At 37.0% G+C, this 26,750-nt stretch overlaps 1 protein-coding gene across 7 annotated transcripts in view; it reads right to left on the bottom strand.

Moving 5' to 3' along the window:
- ZRANB3 (zinc finger RANBP2-type containing 3) overlaps nt 1–26,750 on the bottom strand; it is a 279,900-nt gene that overhangs the window by 61,533 nt on the left and 191,617 nt on the right. For 6 of the 7 annotated variants that reach the window (XM_089916041.1, XM_089916045.1, XM_089916043.1 and 3 more), the window contains 4 exons: nt 7,677–7,796; nt 4,695–4,814; nt 1,331–1,510; nt 348–500 (listed from right to left, as the gene is read on the bottom strand). In XM_089916041.1, coding sequence (XP_089772167.1) covers nt 348–500; nt 1,331–1,510; nt 4,695–4,814; nt 7,677–7,796 — 573 coding nt within the window. The remainder of the gene's footprint in view (nt 1–347; nt 501–1,330; nt 1,511–4,694; nt 4,815–7,676; nt 7,797–26,750) is intronic. The other variant, XM_089916044.1, reaches the window with a different exon arrangement.

The following is a 26,750-nucleotide window of genomic DNA, read 5'->3' as shown; positions in this document are numbered from 1 at the left end:
CTTTACTGAGTATGTGACTTGTGTATGTTACTTTTTGTGGCAAATTTAATACATCTTTCCCTACCCTCAGGGTCACAGAGATAGTCTCCCATATTTTCTTCTTAAGGCTGGATTCTACTTAGCTTGTTTTTCTAAGGACATGAACAGTAAGCACTGATCTATAACTGTTGAAAGATACAAGCCACTGCTGCAGCCTCCTTATATCAAAGTCATCTTTTAGTTCTTAGAGTTTTTCCACCTTTATGTGGAGGCTTTTCAATAGCATGAACGATTGAAAATTGCTATTTAAAACAACATGATAAAGTTATATATTTAAAAAAATTGAAAAGAATGTCATATAATCTTACATGAGTGAACAACATTTCATTCCTGAGCTCTTCAGACTTTTCATTTGGAGTCCAAGCTTCAGCAAACTGCAGGAAATCCCATTTTTCCTTATCACCCTCCTCAGCCTGAAGTTTTTCCTTCCTACCATTCAGTGTGCTCCCTGTAACCTGAGCCTGTAAGATGATAAAATATATGAATTTTACAACAGGTCACCTCACAGCTGACATTTACTAAGTAGTAACTTGATTTTGCATTTAAATCACAAGCAATCCAATAAAGAAAATCTTACTGTTTCAACGTATCAAGGGCTTTAGTAATATAATTATTTATAATTACAACCAAATTGCCAAGTCAATGATTCCTATGCTTAATGAGGAAAAGGTTAACTAGAGAAGCTATACTATTTGCTTTTCTCATAAAAACTTTTATTCTAATATTTATAAACTTTGAAATTGAACATACATATGATTGGCCATTTGAATATCTATACTCAGTGCTTGAAAGCCATCCTCTAGACCTTAGTCAAGTCCTTTCTATAAACATCCCTCAAGGTTGGGGAGAAGAGACAGCTGAGTGGACGGAGCAAGCAACATCCCTAATACCTTTGCTAGAATCCGGGTACAGGCTGCCCTCTGTCCAAAATTTAGCCCGGAACTCAAGAATCCTGTTGAAAAAGGGTTTATTCTTAGCTTACAAAAAGCTAAGGGGTTTGAAAGCATTTTAGTTCCTTACTAGCTCATCCTCCCCTAGCTGCTAAAATGGTAGAAGAAGGGCTTGGAAGACAATAGGAACACACATAAATTCATGTCTGTCTCTCATTACCGAGGATAGTAGGTAGAGTACTACCAATTGAAGCCTTTTCTGGACTTGGTCCCTATCAACATCAATATCTTAGTGTACTTCGATATCCTTTGCCTGAAAACACTAAAACTCAGCCTCTTAACTCATGCAGGCTATGGGTAATAATGAGTAAGTGGTAACCTGGTTTAAATTCAAGCTTTACCTTGCGATTCAATATTCCCCACATAAGGGTGTCTAGAGTCCCATTTGCAATAAGGTAGTGAATATTCACAGAACTGCACTGTCCAATCCGGTGAGCACGGTCTTCTGCTTGTTTTATGTGTCCAGGGTCCCAATACAACTCAGCAAATACAACATGAGTTGCAGCGGTAAATGTCAAACCCTAAGCAAAATAAAGAAACTGAGATGCAAATAAACTGAGAATTTAGCATAGAGCCATATATAATAAAGTCTTTTGAGTATGTTCAATGGACAAGAGAACACTGAAGGACTTAAAAACAAATGAGTCTTTCATTTTAAGCCAAATTAAGAAAATTTAATTCATGAAAGGCAAATGAAGACTGCTTATTGCAAGATAGCCAGGTGAACTACAAAGAACACATTTAAAAGGTACTTGATTATTTCAAAAGTCAGTTTAATGGATACATATATAAACAAAATCACTTTATCCTCTGATGAAGGCTGGATTCACATTACCACTGGAAAATCTAATAAAATACATTATAAATGAGAATATAATTTCTAACACATGGTATCCATGGCAACTATGACAGCAATGACATCCTCTATTCATTTAATTCATACTGCTGATCTATGAAGCAAGAAAGTCATGTCTACAGTCACACTCTTTTTTTTCTATGGAATTTCTCATGTTGCATCCCAAAGACTCTGACATTTACTGACTTGTATCTTACACAAGTGCATTTTTGTGCAATTGCATTTTATATCAGTTTGAAATAGTGTAACATTAAAAATATTAACTAAGTCTTGTTTTACAATTAATATATGAAATAATGCAAATCTCCTCAAACTAAAAATGTGTCAAAAAATGCATGACTTTAAAGTGGATAGGCCGAGCGAAATGTGGACCATAATTATTCTATTGCTACATAGTAGTAAGTGATATTAGGTGGTCAGCAGAAATACCTACTATACTTTCAAAGTGTCATCTAATCCAATCTATGCTGTTGTTCACGTGTACTGGAACTTCTATAAGTGACTTTTGTGACTGCTGTGCTGTTATTTTGATATGTTATTTTAACTTGAAATATTTTTATATCACATACCATCATACTAGCATTCATTAAATGGTGGCACCAGTTCTCAAGCTGAAGATCAACTACTTTGGAACAGAACTTAGAAGTAATAAAAACATGGAGAGAGTCAAATAAACACCATGCTAAACTGTGCTGCTATTTAGGATATAAAATGCCACACATTGAGAGATAATGCAGAAAAATTAAGTAGTATTGATATTTAAAGATGGACACCTTTAAGTGTGTAAGAAGTATCATATGACCATACAAGAATCCACGTTGACGTTGGCAGGATCAACGTCACACAAAGATGATACTAAATTGGACTTCCCTGGCAGTAAGTGATTAAAATTCCGTGCTTCCACTGCAGGGGCGTGGGTTCGATCCCTGGTCAGGGAACTAAGATCCCACCTGTGGCGCTGCATGGCCAAAAAAAAAAGATGCTACTAAATTACAATGGAAGAGTCACAAACCTCCAAAACAAAGCCCTTTCTACAATACCTTCCTTTATTGCTATGAAGATATTAGTATTCAAGTATATGAGTTTTGAACTATACAAGGTCTTCAGGAATACAGCCTTGAATAAAATGTGAGTGCCTTGCAAAATCTTAATTTCAGAAAGTCTTTTATCAGGTCACTCCAAGACTCTCCTGCCCAGCTTCCTCCTACTTATCTTCTCCTGAGCTATCAGTATTCCATTTCTACTTTTAAGCTCTTTTTGATGATATTCTCTATGGCTGAAATATTCTAACAGATATAAAACTAGATTACTGGAAATTTAATCCAACATGAGGAAAGTGTTGAGACAACCCTCCTTTTGGCTAGAACTCCTAGTGAGTTAGTTCTAGAACTTCTTCATCCTCATGGATTCTCGCTATATACACAATTTTATATACATCAGTTAGCTGGGTAAAAGGAGAACTTTGGCCCTGGTCCAGATTCCAGAATCCACAGAAGCTGCCAGATATGCCATATAGCAGGTTGGATATTTAACAGCAATATGCTCAATTACTTTTCCCTATGTGAAATATCCTGGCTTAGACGTTTACATCAAAATATTTTAGAATGTTAGTAGGAAAGACATCCAGAAGGATCCCCTCTTACACAGGGTGGCAGAGACTAATATCTATTCTTTTCTTATTCCTTTGTAATGTGACACCTGATGTTTAATATGACTAATTGGAATAACGGTTACTTTCTCCAACTTCCCTTGAAGTTAGTTGTGGCCCTGGGACTAACTGCAGGCCAGTGAGATACAGCATGCCTTTCTCCAGTCAACTGCCTGGATCGCAGATGTGATGGATAAGCTCCAGCAGCCCTCTTAGATGGAAACAACCTAAATGCCCATCGACAGACAAATGGATAAAGAAGGTGTGGTACATATATACAATGGACTATTACTCAGCCATAAAAAGGAATGAAATTGGGTCATTTGTAGAGACGTGGATGGACCTAGAGACTGTCACAGAGAGTGAAGTAAGTCAGAAAGTGGAAAACAAATATCGTATATTAACGCATGTATGTGGAACCTAGAAAACGGTACAGATGAACCAGTCTGCAGGGCAGAAATTGAGACACACATGTAGAGGACAAACGTATGGACACCAAGGGGGGAAAGCCGCGGGGGGTGGGGGTGGTGGTGTGATGAATTGGGCGATTGGGATTGACATGTATACACTGATGTGTATAAAATGGATGACAAATAAGAACCTGCTGTATAAAAAAAATTAAATTAAATTAAATTAAATTTAAAAAAAAAGAGATATCTGCTAGGAGTGGTAAAGCAGAAAACCAGAAGGGGCCTAAGTGCTAAGAAACTACCATGCTAGCCTTAGACTGCCTATATCAGAGAATAAAACTTTGTGATTTAAGTCATTCTTAATTTGGGTTTTCATTTACTTACAGCCAAACCTAACTCTAAAGGACAAACCAAGGGCACTCTATGAAAAGTTCAGAAGAGTTCTTTTCCCTCAGGCCACCTTGCCTCACAGACTCTGATGAAAACAACCAAGTCAGATAAGTGCTATAAAGAAAGGGATGAGAAAAGTCTATGCAAATTCAAAGGAAGGAAAAGATCATGGAAAAGTATTATAATCACACTAGCTATATTCTTTTAGGAAATTATCTCCTTGAAAATTTAGGAAGCCTAGTCAGAGGTGTTGAGGTCTCCTTCTGTTACACTTTCTAGCACTCTCCAAAGTAGAATGAATATTTATCACACCAGATATAAAGTTATAGTTATGGTTAATCATCTTGACATTTTTATCATCTCAACAATTCATTATCAAATTCAGACCTGAAACTTCTTACCTGACCAGCAGCCTGAATGCTTAGAATAGCCACACGAGTCTCAGGATCCTTTTGAAACTGATTAACCAGGTGTATTCTTTCTGAAGATGGAACACTTCCATCAATCCTAATGTAACGAGTCTACCACCAACAACAAGGGAAACGGCAAAATTAGGACAAGCTCCTATGCATCCATCTTACTATACATATTTTACAGCTTATTTTTATGTTCACATAATAAAACAGAAAGTGGTGAAGATGACAGGTTAGTAAATGTTACACAAGAATAATTTTTTTTTTTTTTTACTAATATCATAGTACTCTATTTGTTGTTTGATAGACAGTTGTTTCCAGTTCTGGGGTATTGCAAACTGTGCTGCAGGGAATACCTTCACAGATGTCTCTGCCTCTTTGTGTTCCTGTGTCAGTTTATCTGAAGTATGTATTCAGGAGTAGAAGTCCTGGATCGATTTTAAATGTTATCCCTTCCAAGGCAGTCTCCCAAACAGATGATAGTGCCCAAAAAGTTGTCGCTAAGAAACAGCACAGAAGGCGTCCCCAATGGTGTTGACGATGAGCGGGAGTTGGTCTAGCTGGTGTCAGGACTTAATGAAGCTCAGGTTCTTGATGTCTCATCACAGAAAGAATTCAGTGAGAGACAAAGTGATAGGCAAGAAGCGGATTTATTCAGAGAGAAACACACTCCCCAGACAGGGTGTGGGTCATCTCAGGAGGTGAGAAAGGCCAATACAAGAAGAATCTTAACCAGATTTCTTAATAGCTTCTTATAACAATTTTGTATTTTTAAATCTTTTAAGCTACTTGAGAGTGGGATCTATGTCTAGTTCATCTTCATACCATCAATGCCAGGTGTGATGCCACAGATATAACAGGAGCTCTATAATCATTACTGGATTAAGCTAATGTTGTTATCAGTAACATTCTATGTAAATTAATAAGCAAACTTTAAATCATGGATCAGACTAATTCTAAAGTAACAGGATCACTAATTCCAAAGTAAAAATAAAGTCAGACATGTGAGAAAAGAAAAAGAAGATTCTGCCCATGTATTAGGGATTCATGAAGAGTAGTCCGGAAATGTCGCAACATTAACTGGGAAAACATTTTTTTTAATGTACCATTTGAGTTCTCTTTTCTCGCATTATTAAACTTAAACGAAATATGTGACATGGTCATCTCCACTGAGGTAGGGAACCAAGGCGCCCAAATACATTTTTACAAAGTGAGGAAACATTAAATGCTAAACTGAACAGTGCTATCTGTTAAGAATGATGTGAGTTGAGAAAAAGGAGCAATCAGTGTGTTAGAATAACTAAAAAGAACTTATTACTCAACTTTGTAAAAACAAATATAAGCCCTGAATTTCAAATTGCCTCATTTTTATATGCACTTTTATGGAAAACGTTGCCTTAAATAGTTGAGACATACAAATACTCAGTTTTATAAGGGAATCATCAAGTTAATCATTAAATAGAATGCCCCTTATCAACTTTCTATGTCTTCACAAAACAGACATAAATTGACCAGTGATCCACTTAATATCCATCAAGGGAGATTACAGAATCTTCTGAGGGTCTTTCTAAAGAAAACGCATTGTCAGGCTAGGGAGAGTTTTACCTATGTTTTTAACTCTTCGTGACACTAAATGGGATTCTAAACATACCAGTAAAGTGGGAGTGGGAAGAGACACACTTAGAAAAGATTCCGGTGGTTTTAAGGTGTAATGAATCAGAATAAAAAATCTAACATTACTGTTCAATCATTTAAAATTTATTTCTAAGGCTAACTATCTCTTCCTCAGAGGGTGTTTCACAGATACAATGTGATAATGATAAAGCATCTTTTAATATACAGCACTTTACTATATCATATTATCATAAATTTTTCTATGAAGAAAACACTAGAATTACATCTTTGGTAATGTTAATGAACATATTAGCAAATGCTTGAATATGTATACAAAGTTTTAAAAAAATATGGCTTTATTCCTCCCTTTAAAATATCTACCTGCACAGGCAAGTGGTTCTGCTGCTACATGTATATTAAGCTCAAATAATTTGTCAGGAACTTTCTCTGGCGGATTCAGAGCACCTCTGGAAGCCCTTAGCACATATGACACGCTTACAGTGGATGTAACAAGGTTTACACTCTGAAAGAAAAAATGGCACATGCTGTGGCCAATAGGGCTGTTGGAAAACAAGGTGGACGGAATAGAATGCAGTGAGGCCAGGAGGTTGGTGGCGCTTACCTGGGCATATGTTTCAAACCCACCTACACTAAATCTTAATAATCATATTCTATAGAGTAGGCTGCCTGGAAGTTTAAAAGGTATGACTGCGGCTGGGCACTAAAATTGGCTGAAATCATTCTTTTTTCCCCTCAAAATCACCCACATTCTAAGGCCACCATGTTGGTAAACAAAAAATTTTAACTGCCTATACCAATCTCAAATGGTCCAGTAACAAAACCAGAATTCACATTATAGCCTATCAAGGCAGCATATTTTAATCAATCCAGATAATTTGATCAGTGGAAAATTATGACTGGTATAAAAGGGAAAACTTAATAGTATATTACCAATACAACAGAAATATTAGTATAACTGCAATAAAAATACATAATAATTTATAGATATAATACCATCCCATCATCTAAAGAAGGCAAAAAAGCTCAGTAATAAAACTACAATTGATGCTTAGTATATTAAAAACTGCATTCTAGGGCTTCCCTGGTGGCGCAGTAGTTGAGAGTCTGCCTGCCGATGCAGGGGACGCGGGTTTGTGCCCCGGTCCGGGAAGATCCCACATGCTGGGAAGTGGCTGGGCCCGTGAGCCATGGCTGCTGAGCCTGCGCGTCCGGAGCCTGTGCTCCGCAACGGGAGAGGCCACAACAGTGAGAGGCCCATGTACCGAAAAAACAAAACAAAAAACAAAAAAAACCCCTGCATTCTAAGAAGTGCTTTATAGAATTATGGTAACATACCTTGTTTTCTATGACGGCTTCTGTGCAAGCTTGGAGCATGCTTAAATGATGTGCAAAAACCAGAAATTTAAGCGAATCGTTCTGAAGCATCATCTTAATATAATCCTTTACAGCACCTGCCTAAATATTAAAAGTTAAACATTATTGTCATAAAAACGTTTATTTAAAAATCATGTCATTTTCTTTAATAAAGCAAGAAAAACTTGGAAAATCAGTAAGTTTCTATGAACTTTTAATTGTTTTGTTCTCTAGGTAGCCTAAAGTAGAAGCCCACAAGTAAAGGAGCACACGGAAGAAGAGGGACAAGAGAGGGAAAAAAAACTGAGAAGTAAAACAAGAGCAAGATAAGAATTAGATTTTAAAAAACAAGACAGGGAAAGAGTCTCAAAGGAAAGTAGGTAGTCAAGTTGGCTGTGGCGAGGAAGGGGTTGGTGGTTTTGTTTAGAAAGTAATTTTCAAAAAAAAGCTCATATAGGGACTTTCCTGGTGGTCCAGTGGGTAGGGCTCTGCCCTCCCAATGCAGGGGGCCTGGGTTCAATCCCTGGTCAGGGAACTAGATCCCACATGCATACTGCAACTAAGAAGTCTGCATGACGCAACTAAGAGCCTGCATGCTGCAACTAAAGATCCCGCATGCTGCAAGGAAGATCCCACATGTCGCAATGAAAACCTAGTACAGTCAAGATAAATAAATAAATATTTTTTTAAAAAAGGGCTCATATAGAAGACTAAGTGGAATAGAGTGAAGGAGAAAATGGAAGATAAAAAGTCAAATGACGTTTTTTTGTGTGTGGGAAAGACTGAAAAAGTAAGAAAGCTGGGCTGAAGTTTAAAGATTATGAAAAGTTGGGCTATTCATTTTTTTAAACTAAGAAACTTAGGTAGGTTTACAAATAGGTTGTTGAAGGTGCAGAAAGGCTAAGAGAAATGGAAAATGAGGGGATTTAGCTTGCCTCTAGGATGGAGAAGGTCTCAGAAGAGGCTGGAGTAATGCGATTAAGAGCACAAGAGAGAACAGGGAGGAATACAAAAAAATTGTGAGGTAGAAGGGAGAAAATCAAACAAGTTCATACTGAATAGGGTTTTCTTAGTTAACTTGAGGCCAGGTTACCAATTAAGAGTAAGAAATCAATATGAGATGAATTAAATAGGAGTTAAATTTAAAGTGGATAGCATGAATTAAATTTAAAACATGAATATAGTGTCTCTTAACTGCGAAAAACTAGTTAGACATTTTGGGAAAAGATAGCAGGCTGAATATATTTAACCTCCACTCCTTCTCAGTGCTATATTTAAATGACAGAAAAATGTATAGAGAAAAAGAAAATTGGAGACAGATCAATAGCAACAAAACTTTGGAAGCTAAAAAGTAGACAGATGCCTGGTAACTGATTAGCCAACCTGACAGTTCTTAAGCTGCCAGTACGGAGTGTTGAGAAGTACCTGATTTAAAATGGAGTGATCTGAAAGTGATCAGGAAATGTCACCTCTGGAAGTGAGGATGGGGGTGTGGCTAAAACAGGAGGATTGTTTGAAAGATTGTTTAAGTAGCTGAATATGTGCAACACTGATCCATATCTTTTCTCTACGTAGTCCACATAATAGATGACTTCCCAATCCATCCTGGCAGAAAACTATAGATTTATTTTCTGGAAAGGGCAAAATAGAGGGTATCTAGATGGAGGAATGCTACATTGATGGTAGGTCATCCTGCAAAAATCATGGGAATTAAATGAAAGTTACATAATAAAGGCTGAGATCTATCCCTCCCCCTCCCCCTTCTTACCCCCAAGGGTTCCAAAACAGACAAACAGGCTTATGTCCTCTAGGCAGGGGAGCAGAATCATATAAAATGATCCTTTTCTAGAATATCTGACCAAAGACAAAAGACTAAAGATATTGATATTGGGGTTCCTCAACAAGACATCCCAATCAAATCACTTTTTATTGAAGGCCATAGTTTACAAGACATATCCACGAAGAGCTTCTAGTCAGCATTTAATGTCTTACTTGTAAATATAAGCAAACAATCAAGGATCACCAGACATTTATGGAAAGCAACCTATATGAACAGATAAACTATGCAGAGAGAGGAAAAAAACTAGAAGAGATTACATTTATAAAACAAGAACAGGATGCTACAAAAAAGGAAGAGTTGGGGGGGTGGGGTGGGGGAGTACTCTTGAAGAGTAAAAATATAGTAGCAGAAATTAAAAATGCACTGGTTACTAAGCTAAGAAAATCTTCTAGGAAGTAGATGGAAAAAAACACAGAAAATATAAAATATAAGAAAATTATAGAACCAGGCCATGAGGGCAATATATGAAAAATAAAAGTTCCAGAAAACAATACAGAAAAAAAGGGAATAATAAAAAAATTAAGAATATTTTATAGAACTTAAAGCTGTAAGTTTCCAAAATGGAAACTGTAAAATGCCCACTGAAGATCCTTCACAATGGATGAAAATGGATCCAGAGCGAGGCCCATCATCATGAAATTTTAGAACACTGGGAACAAACAAACGATTCTCTAAGCTTCCAGAAAGGGGAAGAATAGATTTCACGAACAAAACAAAATAAAAAATTTGAATTGCATTGGATATCTCAACATCAATACTGAAAATTTTGAGAGAAAGTGATTTCTAACTAACAATTTATGTCCAGCCAAATTAAAAATCAGATATAAAAGTAGAACAAAGGCATTTTCAAACAGGCAGGGGTTTCAAACAATTTACCTCCAATATACGCTTTCTTGGGAGGCTACATGTGGTCCAGCCAAACAATGGAGTAAACAAATAAAGAAAGTAATATATATGTAAAAAAAGAGGTAATTCAGCACACAGGAGAAATAAAGAAAAACCCCTGGATGAGAGCTCTGCAACAGATCCAAAGAGCAATGGTCCAGACTGCAGCTGATCAAATGCTGCAGGGAAGATTTGTTTAAGAAGATAAAATTAATGCAATTCTAATGCTTAAAGGTACTGAGAGAAGACTGAACGACTAAGGTAAAGTTTGAGGATGAATTAGTGAAAATGAGTTGTAAAAGAAAAAAGAAAATATCCATAGTATATCGATAGTATATTACATGGTTCATCTGTAAATATTATAAACATGGTTCTAATAATATACATGGTGAATAGTGATCAAGCCAAAATTAGTATACATTTCTATAAAATTAGTAAAACTGTATCTCTTCAACTCTTTCTATTGATAGATTGATCTGTCAATTTATCAATCTACCTACCTCCCTACCTATCACTTTGTTAGAAGAATGGGAATAGGGGAAAGGTCTGGGTGTGAGGGTGGGGCTGAGGGGTGAAAGAGCTAAAATTGTATCTTCCATATTGGGAAGCCAATAGATGACAGCTCAAATTACAAAGCAAGCAGTAATACACACCAAGAAGCAAGATAAACACATTGCTGAGGGATTTGAAGTAAATCCCCAAAAAATCAGCTAAAAGAAAAGAAAGTGGTTGCCTCTGGGGAATAAGTTTAGGGGACCATTATTTTTTGAAATGTCTATTTCTTCTCGTTAAATTATGATCATATGTAGCTTTGATAATAACTAAAAAAATTTTAAAACGGGGGCATTTTGAAATTGAAAAATACCTATTTAAAATTCATGCATATGACTATGAAGTCACAAGATTGATTCTGCAAGCTAAATTTTGTATGTCTAAGTTTTCTAAACAATAAAAATTCCCACAATGAGACTGGAGGCTGTTAAGAACTTTAGCCTTGGACTTCAGTGCCTCAGAAAGTGGAAATGAAGCCCTCTCAAAATAAGGAGCTATAAATTCCAGATATGTTGCCATGGTAACTGAACCACTTTAATAAACTGCATGTTTGCCTAAAGAGCTATATTTACTGTGATAAGCCTTTCAAAAAGTACATATCAAGTTGGAGTATTTTTAAGGTGCATTCATTTACCAGCCACTGCAGACTTACAAACTATATAATCACTGTACCCCTAGTCTCAGATGCATTCCCCACCTCTTCACAAGCAAGCTGTTTCTGCCAGTCTCCTCCACTAACATCAAACCCTCCTCAGTACAACCAGAAACTGCTCATGCCAAAGCTCAAGCCCCCACTCCCTATTCCTTCCAATCACAGGTTCAGAAAGGCTTATGGTTACTATTAACATAAAGTTCAATTATATAAAGTTCAATGGCCTAAACAGTCTTTCGGGACTAACCTGTTAACTTAACCATCATTGTGACACTGCTTCCTAGGAGAGAATGTGTTTGGAGAACCAAAACATCTATGTAACAAAGGAACTTCGGGATTCTCTTAGGTTCTTAGGTTGGGGTCTGCACAGGTTTGCATTTTAAAATTAACTATACATGCATTTCCCCTGTTCTGATTCTGTTCTAAATAAAACAGTCACTGCATTGTCATATTTTAAGGTATCTGAGCAGAAATTTGCTTTTAAAGTATCTTAAGTGCATATTATATAGGAATGGCAGGTTCTGTCAATGGTCAGCGTTTTGATTATACTGGTTCAGGTTTTGTAGAAGCTGCCATGTTCACAATTCCATCTTATTTTACTGAAATTGGTCTGTTAGTACTGTGTCTGTGAGTCGAGTCAAAGTTCTAATTTAAATAATTAATGAAGACTACACACTTCATCTCATTTAAAGAAATGCAGAAATAAAGAGAATATGTTGTACAATTTATTTCTACATTTTTTTTCAGTGAATAGGTGTACATCATATTTTGAAGTAAAAGTAGTTAAAGAAAAACCTACATTGCATTAAAGACCTGATGAAAGGTACTTTACGTTGTCAGCCTTTAACCATAAAATAAGACGGAGAAAGAGTGAAAAAAGAAAACAACACCCAACTGGAGCTGTGACAAAGACTTTCTCCTTGACCGAACTTCAGTTACGCTTCTCTGAGCCCTGTTTTTGACTAGGCCTCAACTTTGGCCTTCTGTCTTGCCCTTGCCAGGCCCAGTCTTCACAAGAATCCTGCTAAGTCAGTTTATCAAGAATGCTTCCAAACTTGACACCTGATCGACTCTTGGTATCTGATCAAGTTCCTCATCCCCACTTTTGATAGCTAATTCCTTCGCCTTCTTTTAGCAAGAAACCTGTTTTGGCCTTGGTTTCAAACTGACAAGTGCAGACAACCCCGCAGCAAGAAGCTCTAGAATCACCGGTTATCCAAGTAGGAGAGTGAGCGACCAAAGAAACCATAAATGATTTAATGAGCCATTCATAGTTTCACTGTACCAGCCTGCGTACTCAGACATGCATAGTTTAATCTTCCAGACAAGCACATGCTGCTGGCAGGAGCAACCAGTTTAGCAAGAATCCCCCTACCCTTGATGTCTCCTCTTAGTAATTTTCCATCCACCAACCTCTTGATCCTGCTTGTTGGCTATAAATCCCCACCTCTCCCTGTGTTCAGCGATGAGTGATCTCTCTCCTCAACTGCAGTAGAGTTGACTCCAAGTCTTCCTTACTGTTTTAACAAGGATCAGAAAAGAAGCTTCTCCTTAAGTTTTGAAGTCCTCAGGCCCCAGACTAAACGGCAGTTCTGTTTAGATATCTGGTGGGCACATACTTTAAGGACAACTCTTTAAGCCCTTATTAGTCAACAAGAGGTGAATTGTGATAGGTCTAAGCAAGCCTAGCACTTTCATTCCCCCTGCAAGTGATTCTGACTAGTAAGAAACATGGGAAATTTGCTGGAGGTTTCAAAAAAATCCTAACTGACAAAAGGGACATTATGGAAAGCTCTTCCTTGCTTTGGACATATGGCCTGCACTTGATACCAGGAATTGCAGCGGTCACCCTGAGGCTACTATGGAGGCTATTGATGAAAGCATTGAATAGCCTTTAGTATATTCAGAGTTGTACATCCTTCACCACAATTTCAGAATATCTTCATTACCCCAAACAAAATCTTTCATCTCTTAGCAATCACCCCACCCCCACTGCAGGTCCCTAGATCACCCCTAGCTGTAGGCAAAAACTAATCTATTTTCTGTATCTATGGACTGGACTATTTTGTTTTTTTAATATATTTATTTATTTTTGGCTGCATTGGGTCTTCGTTGCTGCCCGCGGGCTTTTCTCTAGTTGTGGCAAGTGGGGGCTACTCTTCGTTGCGGTGCGCGGGCTTCTCATTGCAGTGGCTTCTCTTGTTGTGGAGCACAGGCTCTAGGCGCGTGGGTTTCAGTAGTTGCAGAACATAAGCTCAGCAGTTGTGGCTTGCAGGCTCTAGAGCACAGGCTCAGCAGTTATGGCGCACGGGCTTAGCTGCTCCGCAGCGTGTGGGATCTTCCTGAACCAGGGCTCAAACCCATGTCCCCTGCAGTGGCAGGCGGACTCTCAACCACTGCGCCACCAGGGAAGCCCGACTGGACTATTTTGACATTTAATATAAGTGGAATCACATAATATGTGGTCTTGTGTGACTGGTTTCTTTATTAGCATAATGTTTTAATCCACATTGTAGCATTTTTCAGTGTTTAACTTCTTTTTTTTATTGCCAAATAACATTCCATTGTGTGGACATACCACATTTTATTTGTCCATTCATCAGTTGATATCCTCTCTGCCTCTTTTATTTTTATAATTTATTTATTTTATTTTATTTTTTTTTGGCTGTGTTGGGTCTTTGTTGCTGCACGCGGGCTTCCTCTAGCTGCGGCAAGTGGGGGTTACTCTTCGTTGTGGTGCGTGTGGTTCTTATTGTGGTGGCTTATCTTGTTGTGGAGCATGGGCTCTAGGCACATGGGCTTCAGCAGTTGTGGCACACAGGTTCAGTAGTTGTGGCTAGTGGGCTGTAGAGCGCAGGCTCAGTAGTTGTGGCACACAGGCTTAGTTGCTCTGCAGATGTGGGATCTTCCTGGACCAGGGATCGAACCCGTGTCCCCTGCATTGGCAGGTGGATTCTTAACCACTGCACCACCAGGGAAGTCCCACCTCTCTTGTTTTTATTCACTTATCTATTTCACCTTATAGTGTTTCTTACTAATTTATTTGTGATAACTTACCTTTTATCCTTTAAAATGATCTTAAATGAGGAAAGGAAAGTAACAAGTAAAAGAGAACATGCATTGCTTATTCACCTCCCTACTTGCCCTGCAGACCATCACAAAGAAAGGGTAGCAATTTGTCTTCTGCTATCCCTTTCCCCCTGCCAATGGTTCTTAATTTAGAAACCATTCCATCAACCTGAAAAAATATTTTCAAATCTGGTAGAAGACAGCCTTCAGGGGAAAATGGTCATTCCATATTCTATCAGTGTTCTGGACATTTTTACAGAGCCCCATGCCAAAATTTCCCCATAGAAAACTTCCAAAAATAGTTTGGGTGAACTATTAGAAGCATGATTTTCTTATCTCTAGGCATGCTTATGAATCCATCTGTAAATAGAAATCTAACAATTCTAATACATCTAATCTTTTGACACTGGCCCAGTTTTGCAAGCAGCCCATTTTACACTGAGAAACAGAAGGGCTATGATACCGTACGTAAGAAGAGAGTAACCCCAATTTAATACCTTAGCCAACACAATTTTACAAAAGAACCTGAGATCCTAAACCTTTTCATAAAACTTTTTGGAACAAGATATAATAAAGCAATTGTTCTACCTAATCATTCTATCTAACCTATTTATCTGGCAAGGATGGATGAGAGAGAACATTCCCATGAATAACCTACTCCATTGGGTTAACCAAATTTAGACAAAGTTAGAAAGTAAAGGCAATAGTATTAGGAACTTAACTTTCTTCATAAAGGTTGATTTCATGTGAATTTGATCATAAAAGTCATTGATCAAAAGAGCTAATTTAATTCTTTAAAAACTGAATCAATTTTGAGATACATTCTCAATTTCTTTCTAAATTCCATCCATCGATCATGTCAATAAGGTTATCAACTTTGTACAACTGAAGTTACGCATGAATAAATCTTCTTTGGGTGTTTAAAATGATAACATACAGAATGTATAGACTTCTAAATTCTATATCTTCTTTCTCTATGCCTGTACAGGGATGCTAAAAAATCACTAATAGGGAAACAGGAGTCACCATAAACCCATGGTCACCGACAAATATTAAATATTCTGCTATCCTAGTGGAATGATGGGTAAGTGCACGTACTCTGTAGCCAAACTGTCTATGTTCAAATCCTGCCTCCGTCATTTACAATCTAAGGGTCCCTGAGCAAGTCACTTAAACTCTGTGCCTTGTTTCCCTAACGTATAAAAGGGGATAAAAATTACTACCTTTAGAGTGGTAAGAATTAAATGAGTTAGTGCATAAAATATACTTGGAACAGTTGGCACGTGGTAACACTGTAAAAGTGTTAGCTCTTATTATTACTATATTCCTCCAGTAAACTGCAAAAACAATTTCAACCTTTGCCACTTTCTTCGAAATCAGAACCTATGCCTCTTAGCTCTCAAACTTCCCACTGCCCAGAGAAAACAGAACTCATCACGTGAGAATTCTGTTACCTTTCCTTACTTTTACTCATCGTCACTTCCTTTCCTTTTGTACAAGAGAGGTATTTCTTCTCTTCTCTAAGGCAAATCCCTCCACCTGTGATCCAGACTTAACCATTCCTGCCATCCCAAAAACCTAAACCACTCTTCCTTCTCAAGTGGATATTTCCACATCTTTACTAGAGCCTTCCTCCATTCCACATAGCCACGTAGCTAACATACCATCTCCTTCCTGCTCTAAAATGATAATATCATTGTTTTATTTGCCCTTTATTATTACTGACCATCTCCTTACTAATAAACAGGGGCCTACAGTGCCCGGTTCAGAGCCAGACACCCTTTCCTAAACAAAACAATTGGCTCAGGAAGAGGCACCCTAGTCTCACGACATCCCAGTCCCTGTGTGGCAGGAACATTGCAGTGATCTCATTATACCTCACTGCATATTATAAGTAGGATTCTACCTGTTTAAGCGGCTGAGGCAACACAGCAAACAGAAAATGTGCTTTGTGTTTAAAGCAATTTGCCTGTGCAAAGTTTTTAAGGCACTAAGAAATGCTGCCATCCCCACAGTGACAGGAAATTTAAAATTATGGGTTGACTTAATCACTTTCATAGAAAAATAACTGGCATTTCTCTTAAAATGGTTTTCTCTAAAAATGAGACATTGTTACAAAGTACCACAAAATAACCGAGAGTTCACATACAACTTACATCTGTTTTTTTCTAGGAGAGTATTAGGCTGATCCTAAATCTAAAGAATCTGTTCAAGACTTGTGGTTGCCAAGAGGAAGGGAGGGGATGGGGGAAGGATGGATTGGGAGTTTCAGACTAGCAAATGTAAACTATTATTGTAGAATGGATAAACAACAAGTTCCTACTGTGTAGCACAGGAAACTATAGTCAATATTCTGTGACAAACCATAATGGAAAAGAATATAAAAAAGAATGTATACATATATAACTGAATCATTGTGCTGTACAGCAGAAACTAAAACAACATTGTCAATCAGCTATACTTCAATTGAAAAAAAAATCTGTTCATTTTCATCGATTATAGTCTCAACAAATATTACAGAGAAATAAAAATAATGTTATAGAGGAAGAAAAGTAATTATAATTATCTGAGATCCTTCAGTAACTGACTTTGTACTAGTAACATTTATTATTTTACAGTCTTTTCCTTTGTTTAGTGTTTATCATTATCATTTACTGCTTACCATTATCATTATTAAATTTCTTATTAAGAAATATCTGAAAAAGAGATCTCAATAATGTAAAAACAAACATACTTAAAACTTATACAGCCTCTATCCCCCAAAGAAGTATAAGTACTTAATCTCAAAAGGCAGAACAGGATAAATGTTTATACAGCACATGGATGACATGTCAACACCATTACATAGTATCACACTGTATACATGAAAAATTATCAGATTAATATGACCTAATTTGCTGACACGACCTAATTTGAAACACTGGTACTGTATTCCCATCTGCCTAAGACATTGCAGGATATAAGAAAAAGAGAAAAGATGAGAGCAGACAAAGAAACCTATCCTGGAGATCTATAAAACTAGGATAGATGGAGACCCATTTGTCTGGAAGATTTTATGCATAACTCTGCCTGGAGTAAAGTATGAGCGGATGACCCACAGAGGTCCTTTCTAGCCCACGGCTCCCTAACCACAATTAATGGACAGTGTTACAACAGAGATATAGATGGATGTGGGAAGTACTTGCTTCCTCAGAAGATCTGACAGGAACGAGATTTTACACTTTACATGTTATTTATTATGAAGTTATAGCCTTTAAAAAATTAAATATCACAAATCATGAAGAGTTCGTTTTACTTTAGGTAGTAATTAAGTATATGCCTCTAAAATTGCATATCCTGGGGAATTCCCTGGCAGTCCAGTGGTTAGGACTCCCTGCTTTCACTGCTGAGGGCCCGGGTTTGATCCCTCCTTAGGCAACTAAGATTGTAGCACATCCTGTAAGTATACTCACACAAATGCATTTACTTGAAAACTCATTTTCTTTAAATGTTCCTTCTTACTCTCATCAAGATTTTCAAATTTATATAAACTATCATTAGATAGTTCTAATTATCCTTAAATTTCTCGACTTAATTGTTCAAGTGATTCAATAAAAAGAAAAGCATTTCCGATATGATGCTGCAGAGTACAAAACAAATCTTCTATTACCTCATAGCTCGAGCCTTGTGAATTTGGCACACATCATACTGAATGGGGAACTACGCACAAAAGGTATCTCCTGTTTCTCCCAGTCTCCGTGAATGGCAGAAACATCAACCCAGTTGGCCAAGCAAAAAAAGCTAGTAGGCTTTTACCCTCTCCTCCATATTCAGTCGAACACCAATGTCTTAATATATTTTGAATTATTCTTTCTTTCCAGTTAAGATGTGGTACAGCCACTACCCTTGGTTCAGATCACCTAGGTGACCAGTGCGGCATCCCAACTGGATTCCCTGCCTACAGGCTTATTCCTCCCAATGCATTCTCCACACACAGGCATACCTTGGAGATACTGCAGATTCAGTTCCAGACCACAGAAATAAAGCAAATATTATAAGAAAGTGAGTCACATGAATTTTTTGGTTTCCCAGTGTGTTCGAAAGTTATGTTTAAACTATGCTGTAGTCTATGAAGTGTGCAATAGCATTATGTCTAAAAGAATGATGTACATATCTTAATTTAAAAATACTTTATTGCTAAAAGATGCTAACCATCTGGGCCTTCAGCGTGTCATAATCTTTTTGCTGGTGGAGCATCTTGCCTAGATGTTGATGGCTGCTGACTGATCAGGGTGATGGTTGCTGAAGGTTGGGGTGGCTGTAGCAGTAACTTAAAATAACACTGAAGTTTGCTGCATGAATCGACTCTTCCTTTCACAAACAATTTCCTTGTAGCCTGCAATGCTGTTTGATAGCATTCTACCACAGTAGAAGTTCTTTCAAAACTGGAATCAATCCTCTCAAACTCTGCCGCTGCTTTATCAACTAAATTTAGGTCATATTCTAAATCCTTTGTCATTTCAACAAACTTCACCAGGAATAGATTTCATCTCAAGAAACCACTTTCTTTGCTCATCCATGGAAGCAACCCCTTTTCACTAAAGTTTTACCATGAGATTGCAGCAATCCAGTCACATCTTGAGGCTCCACTTTTAATTCTAGTTCTCTTGCTATTTTCCACCGCATCTGCAGTTACTTCCTCCACTGAAGTCTTGAACCCCTCAAAGTCATCCTGGAGGGTTGGGCTCCAACTTCCTCCGAACTCCTGTTAATGTTGATATTTTGACCTCTTCCCATGAATCACAAATGTTCTTAATGGCATCTAGAATGGTGAGTCCTTTCCAGAAGGTTTTCAATTTACTTTGCCCAGATCTAAATGAGGAATCACTATTTATGGCAGCTACAGCCTTACGAAATATATTTCTTAAAGAATAAGTGTTGAAAGTTGAAATTGTTCCATGATCCATGGGGCTACAGAATAGATATTGTGTTAGCAGGCATGAAAACAACATGAATCTCAATTTATGTCTCCATCAGACCAGGTACATTGTCAATGAGCAGTAGTATTTTGAAAGAAATCTTTTCTGAGCACTGTTCTCAACAGTGGGCTTAAAATATTCAGTAAACCATGTTGTAAACAGATGTGCTGTCAACCAGCTTTTCTCGTTCCATCTATACAGCACAGGCAAAGTAGATTTAGCAAAATTCTTAAGGGCCCTAGGATTTTCAGAATGGTAAATAAGCACTTGCTTCAACTTAGAGTCACCAACTGCACTAGCTCCTATCAGGAGAATCAGCCTGTCTTTTGAAGCTTTGAACCTAGACACTGACTTCTCTCTAGCTATAGAAGTCCTAGATGGCATCTTTTTCCAGTAGAAGGCTGTTTCATCTACACTGAAAATCTGTTGTTTAAGGTAGCCACCTTCATTAATTATCTTAGCTAGAGCTTTTGGATAACTTGTTACAGCTTCTACATCAGCACTTGCTGCTTCACCTTGTACTTTTATGTTACAGAGATGACTTCTTTCCTTAAACCTCATGAACCAACCTCTGCTACCTTCAAACTACATAAGTCTCCTACATATGAACAAGTTCCATTCTGAGAGCATGTCTGTAAGTCCAGCAAAGTTAGCCTAGGTACCCAGCTAACACAATTGGCTATATACTGCTGCTTTTACGCTTGCTTCCAGACATCCTGGGCTGGAAATAAAGATACTGTACTGCTGTACTCTATAGAGGACTGTGCAGTAAAGTACAGAAGAGCACAACCACTTGTAGAGGATGCATGCACGTGATAATGTATGCCAGACTGTGAACTAACTTACGTGACTGGACACACGAACACATGATCACATCTCTGAAAGTTTGCAACTTGAAGGTTCGTATGTAGGGGACTTACTGTATTCTTCTGTAGCTTCTTCACCTCTCTGAGCCTTCAAAGAGTTGATGAGAGTTAGGGCCTTGCTCTAGATTAGGCTTTGGCTTGAGGGAATGTTGTGGCTGGTTTGATTTCCTATCCAGACCACTAAAACTTTCTCCATATCATCAGTAAGACAGTTTTCCTTTCTTATCACTTGTGTGTTCACTGGAGTTATATATATATATAATTAATATATATTTATGTATGCATTTATGTGTTATATACACACATAATAATATATAATAATTAATGTCTATTTATATATATATATATATGTGCATTTATTTATTTGGCTGCACCGGGTCTTAGTTGCGGCACGCAGGATCTTCATTGCAGCACGCAGGATCTTCATTGCGGCATGCAGGATCTTCAGTTGTGGCATGCAGGATGTAGTTTCCTGACCAGGAATTGAACCGAGGCCACCTGCATTAGGAGCGAGGAGTCTGAACCACTGGACCACCAGGGAAGTCCCTGGGGTAACACTATTAAATTCCTTCAAGAATTTTTCCTTTTCAGTCACAACCTGGCTAACTGTTTGGTGCAAGAGGCCTAGCTTTCAGCCTATCTCAGTTTTCAACACACCTTCCTCACTAAGCTTAATCATTCTTATCTTTTAATTTAAAGTGAGAGACATGCAACTCTTCCTTTCACTCGAACACTTAAAGGCCATTGTATGGTTATTAATTGACCTAATTTCAATATTGCTGTGTCTCAGCAAATAGTGAGGCCCGAGGAGAAGGAGAGAGATGGGGGAATGGCTGGCTGGTGAGCAGTCAGAACACACACAACATTTATTGGTTAACTTCACCCTCTTATATGGGCACTGTTCAAGGCACCCCAAAACAATTACAATATCAACATCAAAGATGACTGATCACAGATCACCATAACAAATATAATAATAACGACAAAGTTTGAAATATTGCGAGAATTGCCAAAATGTGACCCAGGGACACGAGTTAGCAAATGCTGTTGGAAAAATAATGCCAATGAGACTTGCTGGATGCAGGGCTGCCACAAACCCTCAGTTTGTAAAAAAATATGCGATCTGCAAAGTGCAATAAAGTGAGGCTCAACAAAATGAGGCATGCCTGTAGCTACGGTTCTTTTTCTAAAGCACAAATCTGATCATTTTACTCTACTCCACAATATCTGATTGCTCAGAACCCTTAGGATAAATTACACACTGTGAACTGTGACCTTCATGATGTGGTACTGCTCTCTGTGGTCTCCAACCTAGTCTCTCTCAGAATTCCTCTCTGACATACTAGGCTTTTGCCATGACCTACTTTTGGTTCCCTAAATATACCATTCCTGGTTAATCTTTGTGAGTTTGCACAAATGATTCATGTGCTGAAATACATTCCATCAGCTCCATCCCATTCCCATTTCACTCCCCTCCACTTTGGTTTGCTAAATCTTAACTTTTTCATTCCTTGGAACATTTTTCCTGAATCCCCAAGACTTGGCCAAGTATCTTCTCCCATGTCCTTCCAAAATATTCTGTTTCTTAAGCCCTAAATATGCTCTATTGTAGTTGATCATTTACTTTTACTGTCTTCCCCAACAGACTCCAAGTTCCTTGAGAGGTAGGAACTATATAGTTCCTACTACATAGATCCATAGTGTAGAGGTAATCTACACCATGTCTTGTTCACCATGCCTCTCTAGCACCAAGCATAATCCTTGCCACATAGTAAGCACTCAATAAATGTTGAATTAGGAAAACATTTAGCCAAAGAAAGGAAGCTTCAATTGGTAGTATGCACACAACATAGTAACCAATTTATAATCTGTGGTATTTCAGAAGTTCATTTACAAAGAGGTTTGGGAGAACTCTGAAACACATTTTCACATGGAAACAATATTAAATGTAATAACCAGATACCTCCCCTCAAAGTTACCTACATCTATAATGTAGGAAGTCGGGGTAGCCTTCTGCTACCAATAATCTTTGGGAATATATTCTAATCTGGGACAACTGACTTTTCATCTCCTTTCTTTTTCTTCAAGGATCCTAGGAATTAGGTGCAACTTCCTATTGACTATCAACACTTCTGACTTCCAACTAGGGTTTCTTACGCACGCAGGAAATTATCTGCAAGGTTCTCATATATATTCTTTTCCTTTAAGCAGCATTCTATACTCAGTACTAAGTACAAAGAAAGCTAAGTAAGCAAGCAAACAAACAAAAAACAAGATAGTTATTAACTCTAAGAAAAACAATAGTTGTCAAAGAAATGTAATTATAGCTCAACTGTGAAATGTTTAATAGTCATTATACTGTAAACAATGAACACTGATAAAACCAAAAATTATGATATGGGAAAATGGAACAGGGGGAATTATTACAAATATTTTCTTCCAATCTATATTTTGCATTAGCATTTTCACAGCAGTGTCTTTCATACACAATAATTTTAAACACCACAAATTTTAAAGTTTTGAGTCCCATTGGTTTTTCCTTTAAAGTATGTGCTTTTTGTATCCTATCTAAAAAAATGTTCCTACCCAAAGGATGGGATATTTTAAAATATGTATGCTATTAAAAGTTTTATAAATTATCTTTTATATTTAAGTCTATGATTCACTTCAAGTTAATTTTTATGTATGGTGTGAAATAACGATCAAGGCTCTTTTTTTTTTCTTATGGATATCTAATTGTCCTAGTACCATTTGCTGAAAAGACTATCATTTCCCTATTGGGTTATCTTGTCACCTTTCCTAAGATCAGTTGACAATCAATATGAATGGCTATTTCTGATCTCTCTTTTCTGGTTCATTAAATGTCTATTCTTATGCCAATATCACAAAGTTTTATCACTGTAACTTTAGAGTAAGTATTTATATTATGTGGTGTGAGTCTCCCAACTTCATTCAGAATTATTTTGGCTACAGTAAGTCCTTATGTACTGCTTCATAAATTTTACATTCAGTTTGTCAATTTCAATAAAAAAGACTACAGGGATTTTGATTAACACTGTATTGAGTATATAAGTTAATTTACAAAGAACAGGCATCTTAACAATATCAAATCTTCTGATTCATGAACACGATCTATCTTGTCATTTAAATTTGCTTTACATTCTCTAAACAATGTTTCATAGTTTTCACTGAATATATTTTTTGCTGAATTTATTCCAAAATTAGCTCATGTTTATTGATGCTATTGTAAATTGTATTTTACAAATTTCAATTTCCAATTTTTCATTGCTAGTATATGGAACTACAAATGATTTTTGTATCTTGAACATGAATCCTGTGACCGTGATAAATTCAATCATTAGTTCTAGTTGCTTGAAGTGTTCTTTGATTTTCTATGTAGACAATCATGTTGTCCTTTTCAATCTGCATACCTCTTATTCCTTTTTCTAGGCTATTGCACAGTTATGAAAACAATGTTGAAGCAAACATTGATGAAGTGAAGTGGTGAGAGCAGACTTTCTTATTTTGTTCCTGATCTTAGGGAATAGTATTCGGTCTTTGAGCATTAACTATTATGTTAGTTGTAAGTTTTTCAAAAATGCCTTTTACTGGGATGAGGAAGTCCCTTTCTACTCCTAGTCTGCTGAGATGTTTTATCATGAATGGATGTGGAATTCTATCAAATGTTTTCATTGGTATAATTGAATGGTTTTCCATTTTTACTTTGTTAATGTGGTGAAATACCGATTAATTAATCCAATGTTATACAAACCTTGCATTGCTGGTATAAATACTTTTTAACATACTGGTGGATTTAATTTGCTAATATTTTGTTAAGGATTTTTATATTCATAAAGGATATTGGTCTGTAGTTCTATTCTGATGTGTCTGTGTGGTTTTGGTGTCAGAGTAATTCCACTTCATAAAATTATTTGAGAGATATTTATTCCTCTTCTGTTTTCTAAAAAAGTTTTAGTTAATAGATATGCACATATTTCTGACTGTTATGAGTCAGAAAGAATTGATTCCTTTATCTTTATGTAAGTTTCCTCTCTAATCCTGGTACTATTCTTTGCTCTGAAGCCTACATCATTTCATATTAATATATTTACTTCATCTTTCTTTTGATTATTGTTTTCATCCATTTATTTTTAACCTTTAGCCTTTGTATTTAAAGAGAACTTCTTATAGATATCATATAATTTATGCAATCTGACAATTCCTTTTAATTGTTGGGTTTAGAGCATTTACACTTAATACAATTATTGATAAAACTGGATTTAAATCTACCATTTTGTAAGTTGCTTTCTATTTGATGTAGTTGTTCTTTGTTCCTTTATCTTCCTTTTCTTCTTTTGGATTAACTTGAATTTTTTTTCTGTCATTAGATTACTTTATTGTGTCCACTATATATATACACCACTTAAAACTTTTTATTCTGAAAAAAGTTTAGATACATGAGAGGCTGCAAAAATAATACAGAGTTCCCATGTACCCTTAACCTAGCTTCCCCTAATGATCACTTCTTATATAATTATAGTAGAATATCAACACCAGAAAATTACATTGGAATAATGATATTTTCTATCACTATAATTCTACCATTTTGAAAATGTTATAAAAATGGTGCCACGATATATGTAAACTTTTGATATTTGCTTCTTTCACTAAGTATACTGCTTTTGCATTTATCAATAGTCTATTCCTTTTAATGGAGTATTCCATTATATGGATGTACTACAATTTGTTTGAAGGACATTTGGGTTGTTTCCAAGTTTGGGGTTATTATAAATAAATTCTTGTAAAGATGTTTGTGTAAACCCAAGTTTTCATTTCTCTAAGATAAATATCCTGGTCCGGGAAGACCCCACATGCCGAGGAGCAACTAAGCCCAGGTGCCACAACTACTGAGCCTGTGCTCTAGAGCCTGCAAGCCACAACTACTGAGCCCGCATGTCACAGCTACTGAAGCCTGCACGCCTAGAGCCCGTGCTCCGCAACAAGAGAAGCCACCATATTGAGAAGTCCGCGCACTGCAACTAAGAGTAACCCCCGCTCACTGCAACTGGAGAAAGCCTGCACGCAGCAACAAAAACCCAATGCAGCCAAAAATAAATAAATAAATAAATGTATTAAAAAAAAAAAAAAAGAAATGGGGGCTAGATACCCTTCAAGAAATTTGGATTAAAAAAAAAAGTTTACATTTTTTTATGATTTACATTTTTTTATGATTACTTTTTATCTCAACTATTGGTTTATAAGCTGATTGAAAGAATTATTTTTTTCTCAGATACTATGTTTTTATTTCTAGCATTTTACTGTCTTTACAGTTTCTATATTTCTTCTGAAATTTTCCATCTTTTTCATTTACATTGTTTACCTTTTCTACTAGCTCCTTTAACATATTATTCATAGCTTTCTTAAAGTCCTTGTCTAACAGTTCTAAAATCTGAGTTATTTCTCCATCTGGCTTTATAGATTACATTATCTTTGACAATGGATGATGTTTTTTTAAATTTCTTTTTTGTTTATTTCATAATTTCTATTAAATACTAGAAATTATGTGTGGAAGAACAGGACAGACTGAGATAAATTATATTTACACCCAAAAAAGGGCATGCTTCTTTTTCTATCAAGGTGATAGTATGTGAGGGACTGCGACAATCTAGTCAATACTGAGTTCTATTTAGGTTCTTTTGCTTTACCTTCAGTGCACCACAAATTTGAAATGCCCCCAACAGTGGGATGCTTCTACCTTGTGAAAGTGTGTGCCAAGAATTCTTCTAAGTGTCCCAACTGCACTCTAAGCTTTCAGCAGTCCCTGCATGCCTGCACTATAGAGGGATATCTCTCTCCCCCAGTACTACATTAATCTTGATGGTTTCTCATTGTTCAGTTCATGATAATGGACGCAAGATTTCTTGGATCTACAGGTAGCACATCAGTATAAGGTAGGCCCTTTGCTCCAGCTGAGTCTTGGAGGTGTGGCTTTCCTGGTGTTTCTGTCCCGCTCCCCTAAGACAACCAAACTATGTCATATAACTGTGGGTGGTCCTGGGCAGGACAGAGGTTCCTGCCTCTCCTCCAGTAGTAACAGATTTCTGTCTTAATAAAGGTCCTGATTTCAATAGGGTTTCCTGCCCAACTCCCAGGTGTAGATGGCTTTTGTTTCTATTCAGCCCCCAGAAGCAGGTGATCCTGAACTGGACTTTGGAGGCTCGGGGAGGGGGACTT

The sequence above is a fragment of the Delphinapterus leucas genome, chromosome 8 (assembly GCF_059928025.1).
Source record: "Delphinapterus leucas isolate spDelLeu-1000000601 "Yukka" chromosome 8, BTC_Dleu_Yukka2, whole genome shotgun sequence".
In the NCBI taxonomy this organism is placed as follows: domain Eukaryota; kingdom Metazoa; phylum Chordata; class Mammalia; order Artiodactyla; family Monodontidae; genus Delphinapterus; species Delphinapterus leucas.
This window is presented reverse-complemented; position numbering and strand designations above follow the sequence as displayed.